General features: G+C 32.4%; 1 protein-coding gene across 2 annotated transcripts; it reads right to left on the minus strand.

Moving 5' to 3' along the window:
- Nucleotides 1–1442: 1442 nt before the first annotated feature.
- On the minus strand, nucleotides 1443–11734 carry LOC105227212 (alanine--glyoxylate aminotransferase 2, mitochondrial). 2 transcript variants are annotated; one of them, XM_011206448.4, is made up of 5 exons: nucleotides 11303–11728; nucleotides 5879–6200; nucleotides 5107–5804; nucleotides 4659–5041; nucleotides 1443–1774 (listed from the first exon to the last, which is right to left on the minus strand). In XM_011206448.4, the coding sequence occupies exons 1-5, from the start codon at nucleotides 11322–11324 to the stop codon at nucleotides 1649–1651; spliced, it is 1551 nt and encodes a 516-aa protein (XP_011204750.2). In that variant the 5' UTR covers nucleotides 11325–11728; the 3' UTR covers nucleotides 1443–1648. The 2 variants fall into 2 exon arrangements, with proteins under 2 accessions (XP_011204750.2, XP_011204751.2); XM_011206449.4 differs by lacking the exon at nucleotides 1443–1774 and adding an exon at nucleotides 3640–4382 and having other exon boundaries at nucleotides 11303–11734.

Below are 11734 nucleotides of genomic sequence, written 5' to 3' on the forward strand. Positions count from 1 at the left end.
TGCTAGCACAAACAAAAAAAAGTGGGAGTAAGGCTTTCAACGAAGCTGGAGGACTCTCCCCTAGACAACACGGCTTTAGACCCGGTAGATCAACTCTAGGAGCTAAAAATGCGTCATTGAAAGTCTAGAAGTCGCACAGGGTATATGGCTTAAATGCAAACAAATAGTGTTACTGGCGACTTTAGATGTCCGGAATGCCTTCAACAGCGCTAGATGGTGGATATGATCGACGTTCTCGAAAAAAAGCTTTAAAATTCACGACTACCTCAGCGCTGTGGTGCGGAGCTACCTTAATAACAGAAAACTGCTGTACCAAACTAGAGAGGGATCAGGACGATTAGGAGCCACGTCAGGAGAAGCACAAGAAACCATTTTAGACCCAGACGTATGGAACATCAGCTGCGACGCTATACTAAAACTTGAAATGCCAGACGAAGCGTACTTAATTGGCTACGCGGACGACATTGTGGCAGTAATTAGAGCACGAGCCACAGAAGAAGCGCGAAGAAGGCTTAATCAGGTCATGATACGTACGCAATGGGCATGGGTTGATTCACACAACCTCGTATGCATTTTTATAAAAATCAAAATTAATAAAATTTGCATTATTTTTTTTATTTCAATAAAAAAGTCGTTTAGATTGTTATGTAAAAAAATTTAAAAATAGAATATTTTATGTTAATAAAAATAATTATTTTGCATAGCTTTTTTTTGGAAAAATTAATTTATTTTTTTAAATTTTGATAAAATAAATTAATAAAAAATCATATTATATATATTTTTATAAAAAAAAATTAAAAATATATATATATTCAATTTTAATAAAATAAAATAACATAAAATCGTATACATTATTATGTAAAAAAAAATTAAAAAAATTAAATATTTTATCTTAACAAAATAATTCTTCTGCTTAATTTTTTATGTTTATTTTTTTTAGTTGTAATAAAATAAAATAACAAAACTCCGCTTACATTAAAAAAAAAAATGTATATACATATATTTTTTTTAATTTTAATAAAAAAAATTCATAAAAAATTCGTATACATTATTATGTAAAAATATATAATATTTTATATAAAGAAAAATAATTCTTTTGTAAAAAACTAGTTTGCATACATTTTTATAAAACTTAACTGCTTATTCAAAGTGCGCTATTTGAATTATTTTTTAAATTTTCTAATCTCACAGTGTATACATATAAATATGTATATGAGGAGTGTCTTTGCAAAATAGAACATTTTTTAATTTAATTTATTTTTTAATTTTTTAACGATGCATGAAGTCCTTCCTTTCCTTAGTGCTAATATACACAATTTGGTCACTTGTATTATGAGCTAAACGAGATAGTTTTCGAGCGAAAAAGTTTTAAAGGAATATTTTTACCCATAAAAAATAGATTTATTAATTTCATAACCTAACATTTTCTCATTTTGCGAAAAATAAGCTAAAATGTAGTTATCCCCCTTTTGAAAAGACACTCCTCATGTAATCTTACAAATTTCTATTGTAAAATCAGCTTACAAAACATTTTGTGGAGTATCACTCCTGCTACGCATATTTGTGCATTTCTCTTGTGTGTCTACGGCATTGCCGTACTGACTGTCTGTTGTATTATATTTCTTGCTGAGCCCAAGTCATTTGCTCTTCAGACATTTCTGCGCCAATTGCGGATTCTTTTCTCCAGATGCTGCTTGCAAACCGTCTCGATGACATGCAATGCCATGTCCACATCGTTATAGGTGACGCAGAGTGGCGGACAAATGCTGAGTACCTAGGAAATTTCATAAAAGTTAGACGAAATTTGTTAGTCAAAGGACATTTTTAGTTATATGTATATAGTATATGTATTTTATAGACATGGATAAAAGAAAAAAAGAATTTCCATGCATAAAATATTTGTTTGTGATTTGTTAAGAATTTCTAGATGAAAGGAAAGGATTGTGTGTATAGATAAAAAGTGAGGTTATGAATAATATATTTTGCTTTAATTTTTTTACCTTTTCTCTTTAAGAAGATAAACTAAATATTATTTTTTCGTTATCCTTTTCATTAGTTAAACGTTAAAAAAAAAAACATTTCAAATTAAGTTTTTAAATTTAATTATTTATATTTATTATTTATTAAAAAAAAATTTAATTAATTTTTTAAATTTAATTATTCATATTTATTATTTTAAAATTGTTTATATTTATTATTTTTTTTAATTTTTTGTTTTATTAATTTTTCAGACTTAATTATTTATTTTTATTATTTTTTTATTATTTTTTAGTTTTTTATTAACATTAAAATTATATTGTAAATTTTTTTTTATATTTATTTTTATTTTTTTTATTTTGTTGTTATTTTTTTCATTTTTTTAAATATTTTTTTTTTTAATTTATTTTTATAATTTTTTTTATTTAGTTTTTTAATTTTTTAATTTAATTATTTATTTATATTTCTTATATTTATTTTTAGTTACATATAGTGTTTCTTTTCCATTTTTACAGCTGCTTCCTCGAAACTGCACCACTTCAACATATCATTCTTTGGATTAAACTAATTTTTTGCGCAATTTCAAACACATAACACCTACATTAGGGTGGGTAAAGAAACTAATATTTTTTTCGCTTGGTACTTGGTTAAGTGAGCATTTAGTTTACTACAAAACTAAGAGCTTTTCGAATTGTAATATTTTTTTTCATTGAGTTCTAAAATTCTTAGAAATGCCTTAAAATATTCAAACTTTCACAGTAAATATCTTTTAAACGAAAAAAACGTTACGATAAAATCGCAGAAAAGGCTTCTAGCATTTAATTTCATATAAAATCTTTGAAACGAGTTATTTTTTAAACAATCTGGAAGCAAGATTTGAATTTTTTGAATTTAACTGACAATAACAAAAAAATGGATAACCCAAAGCGATGAACATTCCTGTTAATTAAAGGCTCATACTTGGTGAGTCTAACTCAGAGGTGTCTAAGCACCTATTTTTCAGAGTACCAAGCGAAAAAAATATTAATTTTTTTGATCCCACTCTAAACCACATTTCATAAGCACCCTACCTACCACATCCTTACAAGCGCTCATACTTCAAAATTGCATACATTTTGTTTTTGGGAGTCCATACGGCGGTAAGTACATAACCACAAATTTTAATTATTTTTAAACAATTACATTAAGATGTGCGTTCCTTTATTTTATATTGCCACATTAATAATTAAACCACCAATTTGCTAACATTGCATAATATACCTATAATATTTTCCTATGTAATAATATTCAAGTTCAAAAACACTATAAGGCATTAGGGGGTATTCTAGTCTAGAAATGAAAAAAAAAATTATTTACTATAAACATGTATGTGTATGTATGTACCTATATATTGTCACCTAAAATGCAAAATAATGTAACATCACTTTCATTAGTTTACAGCCGAAGGAAAAACGAGGAGTTTTGAAATCGTGCGTATGGCCACATGTGTGTTTTTTAATAACTCCACTTCATTAGCTGCTAATTTTTGAAAATTCGGAAGCTTCAAATTTTTTAAAATTTATATTTTTTTTTAAATTTTGAAGGGTTTGAAAATTTTTGTAAAATTTGAAACTTTTGTAAATTTTGAATTTTTTTTGAAAGTTTTAAAATTTTTGAAAACTTTGAAATTTTTTTGAAAATTTTGAAAATTTTTGAAAATTTCGTAAATTTTTTAAAGATTTGAAAACTTTGTTTTTTTTTTTTGAAAATTTTGAAATTTTTATACATTTTGAAAGTTTTTACTTTTTTGTATTTTGATTTTCTCCCACCTTCTTGTAATGTTAACAAATACTAATAAAAAAATGGATTTTAAAAATATGAATTGCCTTTTTTACCACAAAACTAGCTGAAATTCATGCCTCTAGACTGGAATATCCCCTCAAAATGCCGATTAACTACATAAAATATGTAAACAAATTATAAATGCATTACAAAAACAAGAATATTTCACTTAAAAAAAAATTGTAAAAAACAATATCTAGTCTTTGGAGTTGCCAACTTAAAGTAATCTACACATATAAAGCTTATTTAGAACTCAAAATGTCGACCTCTTGGCCAACAACAAACAACCGCAAAGTTTACATGTAAGAGGTAATAAAAAGCAGTGTAGGGAACATGACCCCTAGGAACATGACGACTATTTTAAGCGTATGCGTATGCAAGAAAATAAAGTCTTCACTAACTACTAGACAAAAAAAATAGGACAAAAGACAATTATTGCTTTTAAGTAAATGCAGTTCCTTTAAGCATTCGAGCCGCCTCTATAGCTTTTTGTTCGAAACCTCGGTTATAGCGTTTGCTAAAGTGTCCACAGCGAATTTAACATCCGTGTTCGTAATGCACATGGGTGGTTTAATGCGGAAAACCTGCAAAAGAGAAAAGAGAAAAGGGAAAGAGAGATGTGTTGGGATAGCAAATAGGGGTGTGTGTTTTAGTATGAGCGAAAATGTTGGTTAAAGTCAAGCAATTGATAGTATTTTTAAAGGTTAGGCAAAAAAGTGTATGTTTCTATGTACAAAAGTAAACAACAACAATTGTCAAACAATAAATAAACAATCTATAAAAGGCTAAGTAGAGTTATACTCTCAAACGAGCTGCGCGTTTTCACCACTAACATTTATAAAGCAATATTTACTACTCACATTGCCATTTAGACCGCCACGTCCGAAGAGCACACCCATATCCTTGCAGGTCTCCCAAATTTCCAATACATGCGGCGCGCTAAGTGGCGCCCTTGTAGCGCGATCCGATACCAACTCAACGCCTATCATCAAACCCTTGCCGCGCACATCGCCGATAATCTCGAAACGTTCACGCAACTCGGCCAAGCACTTGAGGAAGTACGTACCCACTGCCAAAGAGTTTTTCTGTAGTTTCTCTTCCTCGATAACATCCAGCACAGCTAGACCGACAGCACTGGCCATGGGATTGCCACCGTAGGTATTGAAATGCAGCGCTTGTCCAAGCGATGCGGCAATTTTGGGTGTAGTCACCACAGCGGCTAGTGGAAAGCCATTACCGATGCCTGCATGAAAAATAATTAACAGATTTATACCATTAATATTATGGTATTGCCGTCAACTAACTTACCCTTCGCCATTGTGACAATGTCCGGTATGAAGTCGTGACTCTCAAATCCCCAGAAGTGATCGCCAGTGCGTCCAAAACCGGTTTGTACCTCATCGGCGATGAACACACCACCATTGGCGCGCACCAATTCAGCCGCCTTTTTAATATAACCTTTCGGATATTGCACCGTGCCGCCGACGCCTTGTATGGATTCGGCGAACATACCGGCGACACGTCCACGCGGCAGTGAGTACTTGAAAACTTCTTCTAATTGTTCATAGTAGCGCGCGCCAGCCAAGCAGCCGGTCTCCGGCGTGCAGTCGCATTTGCGATCCGTTTGTATGGGTGAATCGCGACAAGCTGCGCCGCCCCAAAGACCCAAATACGGATCTGGGTTCATAACATGCTGTATGCCGTTATTAACGCCGGGTAACGGGAAGCGCCATGTCGAGAGCGCCGTCAGACCCATGGTGTACGGCGACATGCCGTGATAGGCATTGCGGAAAGTGATAATATCCTGATTGCCTGTGTGCATGCGCGCCATCAGCATGGCGAGATCGTTAGCCTCCGAGCCGGAGTTGACAAAGCACACCGCCTTAAGTTCGCCAGGCATTTTGGCCGCCAAACGTTCGGCGTATTCATGTATTTTAGGATGAAAGTAAATGTTTGTTGTATGCCAGAGTGTGTTGATCTGCTGCTCTAGCGCGCGATTCACTTTGCTATTGAGGAGAAGGGAAGAGAGTTCAAGTTATTTAACGCCACACAAAAAATAATGAACTCAATTGTTACTTACGGATGACAGTGGCCCACTGACACTGTCACAATACCGCCGAACATATCCAAATAACGTCGCCCCTCATGGTCGAACAGCCACTGCATATGTCCGTTGTGTATCAGAAGTGGTTTCTTGAAATGCGGCACAATGTTCGGTGTAATATGCTTCTGTCGTATCTCCAGTATTTTCTCGTAACTTGGTCCCGTATATGGTTGAGGTTGATAGTCACATTCGGGTATTTCACTTTGTATTTCCGGCATTACAGCTGGTGAGGCCTTCGAATGCAGTGTTGTGGTGGTACGTTGTTGAAGGCCTTGGCACATTAAGCGCGCCGTTTGGACTGAAATTTTAAATTCGTTGTGGTTATTATAAAAGTTTAAAGGTGGTAGGAATGCTGCTCGTCCTATGCAATCTAAACACATGGGCTTTGTATGGGAAGCTGGCTGCCAGCTGGCTCTATATAAGTAATGCAGGCACCGTGCCTGGCCACTGTTAAGGTGACACTCGCGCCGCGATGTGATGTGATTTAACAGCCCTGCGGTAACCTCAAGGCAGCTGGGTGCTAGCTGGCTCTATATAAGAAATGCAAGCACCGTGCCTGACCACTGTTAAGGGACACTCGATGTGATGTTAGTTAACAGTACTGCGGTGACTTCAGAGCAGCTGGGTGCTAGCTGGCTCTATATAAGAAATGCAAGCACCGTGCCTGGCCACAGTGTTTAGGTGACACTCGCGCCGCGATTTGATGTTATTTAACAGTCGTGCGGTGACTACAGAGCAGCTGGTTGCTAGCTGTCTCTATATAAGAAATGCAGGCACCGTGTCTGGCCACTGTTAAGGTGACACTCGCACCGCGATGTGATGTTATTTAAGAGTCATTCGGTGACTTCAGAGCAGCTGGTTGCTAGCTGGCTCTATATAAGAAATGCAGGCACCGTGTCTGGCCACTGTTAAGGTGACACTCGCACCGCGATGTGATGTTATTTAAGAGTCATTCGGTGACTTCAGAGCAGCTGGTTGCTAGCTGGCTCTATATAAGAAATGCAGGCACCGTGCCTGCCAACTGTTAAGGTGACACTCGCGGCGCGATTTGATGTAATTTAACAGTCATTCGGTGACTTCAGGGCAGCTGGCTGCTAGCTGGCTGTATATAATAAATGCAGTCACCGTGCCTGTCAACTGTTAAGGTGACACTCGCGCCGCGATTTGATGTTACTTAACAGTCATTCGGTGACTTCAGGGCAGCTGGCTGCTAGCTGGCTGTATATAAGAAATGCAGTCACCGTGCCTGTCAACTGTTAAGGTGACACTCGCGCCGCGATTTGATGTTACTTAACAGTCATTCGGTGACTTCAGGGCAGCTGGCTGCTAGCTGGCAATATATGTATAAGAAACGTGCCTGCTTAAGTAATACTCGCGTTGTGATGTGATGTGTTTTGTAAGTCATGAGGGAAGAATTATTGTCCATGATATATGTTGGTGAATTTGTCAGTTCGTTTTCGTTCTGAGATCTATTTGTTTTGCAAGGTAAAAAATAAATACAATATATTTAAATACATCAATCCTTATCTGTACCAAGCCGTCACATGATCAATTTGTCTAAAATATTGTATATAAAATGGTTTTATTGATTAACTATCAATTAGTATCACGTGTTATTCGCCGTTGTTTGTAAACATATTGTAATATTGTAATATTTTAATTTTTGCTCTTTCTTTGTTCTCATGTATAATATACATAAATGACTCCTACGAGCTGATTAAAAGTGCATCGAATTATAAACTTTGCATATTGTGCAAAAAGGCAAAAAACGATATATTAACACGTTCAACAATTTGCATTGTAATCGCGGCAAGTTAAGTCTGAATCAACTATGCACTATGTATAAACTGCGCCATAACGGCATTGCACGATCACGTTCAGGGACATTTTAGTGCATTAATCTACTTATATAAGCAAACAGAAGAGGGAAGCGAATTAGAAAGTTGGGTGGGAGTGCATTAATTTGTTTTAATGAGGGTATGTTGGGTGGAAAAGCTTATATTAGCAGAACTGCACTGGTAGAAAATATATGAGCTAGCGGTCTTAAACCTTGCCACAGTCTACAAATTCCAATTATTTAAATTAAAAATATTAGCATTATTATGTATAAAAAATGAGGGCATAAAAAGAAAGTGCAGCAATGATCACGTGTACCTCAAACCATAGCCGACAATGTAAATGTGCAGCCGGCATAATCGAAAAGCTAATAATCACTTTTCATATTTGTATGCATGCATATGTACATAATTACTTAAAATGAAAATTGATAAGACAAGCAAGTGTCGAGTCAAGTTCAAGACGCAATGACGCTGTTTGCTGACCTCTATAAACTAGATTCCGGCTAAAAATTACTGGAATCAAAAAGTTTCGGAAGAAGAGCATAAATGAGATAAAGTTTGAGGCGTAATAGACATACATACATATGTACGCATATATTCTACTACATATTTAATCTAATCTAAAAATTGCTTGAATATGTGGTTATGCTCTTATTTAAATGTAGAGTGCTGTACTGGTATATATAAGTACATATTAAGTACATATGTACTCAGCTCACTATCTCTACTGTGCCTTGTGGTTCATAAATCGAAATGCTCACAATTATCACGATTTTCACTTTCAAATATTATTTTTTATCTTATCAATTGTGAACCGTCTGTCTGCCTAGGCTATTTAGTTTCATATTAAGCTGCTGTCAAATAACGTTAATGCTGGTCCCCAACGAAGCTGATAAGACACGACACCATACAGACGATACGTCCATTACGGCTGTCAGATACGCTACAGTTCAAGCTAGTCTGCTGCTCCTTGTAATATTCTGACCACAAAAGCAGCAATAGTTAAAAAAAGTGCTTGCTTTGCAAAAAAAAAAAAAAATTACTTAGTGAACATTCGAAAAATTCCTTTTTAATATTTTTTTTTTCTTAATATTTTGAAATTTTTTTATTTTTTAATTTTTTTTACCTAAATTTTAGCATTACAATTTATATAATTTTTTTAAATCTAAAAAAAATAATTTTTATGCAGACCTATTTGGTTTTTGAAAATATTATTAAGTATAAAAATTTTATTTTTGTTTAAAAATAGTGTACAATATATTTGAATTTTTATTAAATCTTATATTTTAACCTCGAAAGTAAGAAAGATAAAACAAATTTCAATAAATTTAATTATTGTTAACTTAATATTTTAACCTCAAAAGCAAAAATAAATAGAATTTTGTTGCATTCAAAAAAATAATTAAGTGTATACTCCGAAAAAAAATAAAAATAAAAATTTGTTAATTTAATTTTTTTAATTTAAATTTAATTTTTTTTTAATTAATTTATTTTATTTTTTTTATTTAAATTTTAAATTTTTTTTTTTTGTTATACTTCTTCTTTGTATTTTTTATTTTTTAATATTCAAAAATTTTAATTTTTTTTATATGTAAATACCTTTCGCTCTATATTTTAGTATGACATAACCTTACTTTCGATTTTTTCTTTTTTAAGTTCAAAAGTCGCAAGCGTCCGTTTATAGCGTACCTTATCAACATATGTTGCCACTCATATCATTCGAACAGCAAAAAAAAACAACAAAAAATTAAGTATGTTCCCACTTGTGTGCATATGCGCACACTTATAAGACTTACGCGCCAGCACCATTTTTTTATTGTTGTCATTATTATCTACATACAAATGAGTGCTCTTGATAAGAAATTGTACCGGTTGTTGTTGTTTTTGCCTCCGCTTATTCTCTAGTTATTTTTAGAGCGATGCTAGTCTAAACTACGCAGCTGTTGATGTTAGATTGTGGTCGCTAGTTGTTGTTGTTGTTTGTGAATTATAGATTGTGGTCGCTAGTTGTTGTTGTTTGTTTGTGAATTAAGATTATAACTGCGCTCAGATCATACCATTCATGCAATTTGCATAATTAAAATTAATAATTAATTAAACTATGCAACAAAATTTTGCTATTGAATATGTAAACATAAAAAATTTTGTAAAATTTCAATAAATGAAAAAAAATATTTAAATTTGAAAATTATAAAATTATAAATATTTTTTTTTCGGAATTTATACTAAATTATTCATTGTTACTTTTGAGGTTAAAATATAAGGTTTCAATAAAAACAAAAATTTGTAGAATATTATGTTTTAATATATGTAGGTATATAATTAAAAAAAAAATAATAATTTTAGAAAAAACATTTTTTATTTAAATACATGTACGCTTTTATATTGATATATAAATATTTTTTAGATAAAATAAATAGTTCAAGAATTATACCTTTAATTATTAAAAACAAAAAAAACAAAAAAAATGCGAACGGTTTTTTGTTTAGTACTGAAGTAAGAAATCTTTAAAATAAAAATTTTCTAAATTCTAATAATTCCCTCATTTAAGCTAAGCAATTGCAAGCCTTTTAAAGAAAACTGTGTGTCTCCAGAAGGAGACCCTATAAAGTCTGTCTGTACATACGCGAAATAGTCCCATAGTTTTTGAGCTGAAATTTTGCAGATGTTTTTTTCTCCCCAAGAAGCTGCTTAATTGTTAAAACTGTCAATGTCGGCTAACTATAGCATATAGCTGCACACAAACTGAACGCTCGAAATCAAGTTTTTGTATGGAAAACTTTTTTATTTGAAGAGATATCGGCATGAAATTCGGCCTGGTTTATATTACAAAATAACGGTATAATCTGAGTAGAAATTGTTCAAATCGGAACACTATAGCATATAGCTGCCATACAAAGTGAACGTTCGAAATCAAGTTTTTGTATGGAAAACTTTTTTATTTGAAGAGGTATCGGCACGAAATTTAGCGTGAATTATTTCCCAAGATAACGGTATATTTATTGAAGAAATTGCTCAAATCTAACCACTATTTCATATAGCTGCCATACAAAACTATGGCTACAATTTTATTTGCGAAGGGTATGATAGCCTTGGTTAAACCAAATATAATTTTTTTTTTATCATTTTAATTATTTTTATTTTTGTATATTTAGTTTTTTACTTTGATATTTTTCTTTTAATTTTAATTTATTTATTTTTGATATATATCTTTTAAATATATTTTTTTTTATTTTAATACATTTCTTTCAAGTTTTATGTTCCCATATATTTGTCAAAAAAAATTCGGACTATTCAAATTTGTAAGAAATTTATTATAATTTCAACACATTTAGTTTTTTTTATTGTCGCCCTAAAATTATTTATTATTTTTTTATATTTTTTCCATATAAACAGAATTGGAACTAAATACGCCGGTATTTTTGAGCCTGCGATCTAGTGAATTTTTTTATATTTTTTTGTGGCTCAAAATAGTCTTTAAAAGCTACAGTTTTTTGAATATTTATTACAAAAATATTTAAATATTTATTACAAAAAAATTTATAAAAAATTTTCCACTCACCAAATGCACTTTTCGACAACATTATGCCTCACAATTACGCTTTATAACCGACTCGTTATGAAAATCCTTTTGAATATAACTTTTGTAGAAACACACTCAATTTCGCAGCGTTGTCTCTTGCGCGCCTCAATTAATGCCAATTTATGCTGATTTTTTAAATGTCAATGCAGTCGCGGGTCCACTTTTAATTCAACTTATCTATTTGTGTTAATATTTTTTGAATGCAACAACACATTTACATATGAACTTTCAATTTACAACAAACAGTTCAATGGCACTGCAGCAAGAGGAGACAAACAACGCTAAGCAACCGCTGCAATAGGCAACTGTTCGAGTGAATCGCTAGTGAACTGCTACGAGCGGTGACAACAACGCAACTAAAAGTTTCAATTTATTGAACACCACTTGGAAGCTAAGCGCGCACACACACGC

The sequence above is a fragment of the Bactrocera dorsalis genome, chromosome 5, assembly GCF_023373825.1.
Source record: "Bactrocera dorsalis isolate Fly_Bdor chromosome 5, ASM2337382v1, whole genome shotgun sequence".
NCBI classification, from domain to species: Eukaryota; Metazoa; Arthropoda; class Insecta; order Diptera; family Tephritidae; genus Bactrocera; species Bactrocera dorsalis.

Bases quoted from the DNA above. Each gene is read 5' to 3' on its own strand.
- LOC105227212 (XM_011206448.4), bottom strand. From the start codon at position 11,324: ATGTTGTCGAAAAGTGCATTTG. The intron at 5,805-5,878 runs GTAAGTAACAAT...TCTCCTCAATAG, and splicing joins TCAGTGGGCCACTGTCATCC to CAAAGTGAATCGCGCGCTAG. The intron at 1,775-4,658 runs GTGAGTAGTAAA...GAAATTTCCTAG, and splicing joins GTGGCGGTCTAAATGGCAAT to GTACTCAGCATTTGTCCGCC.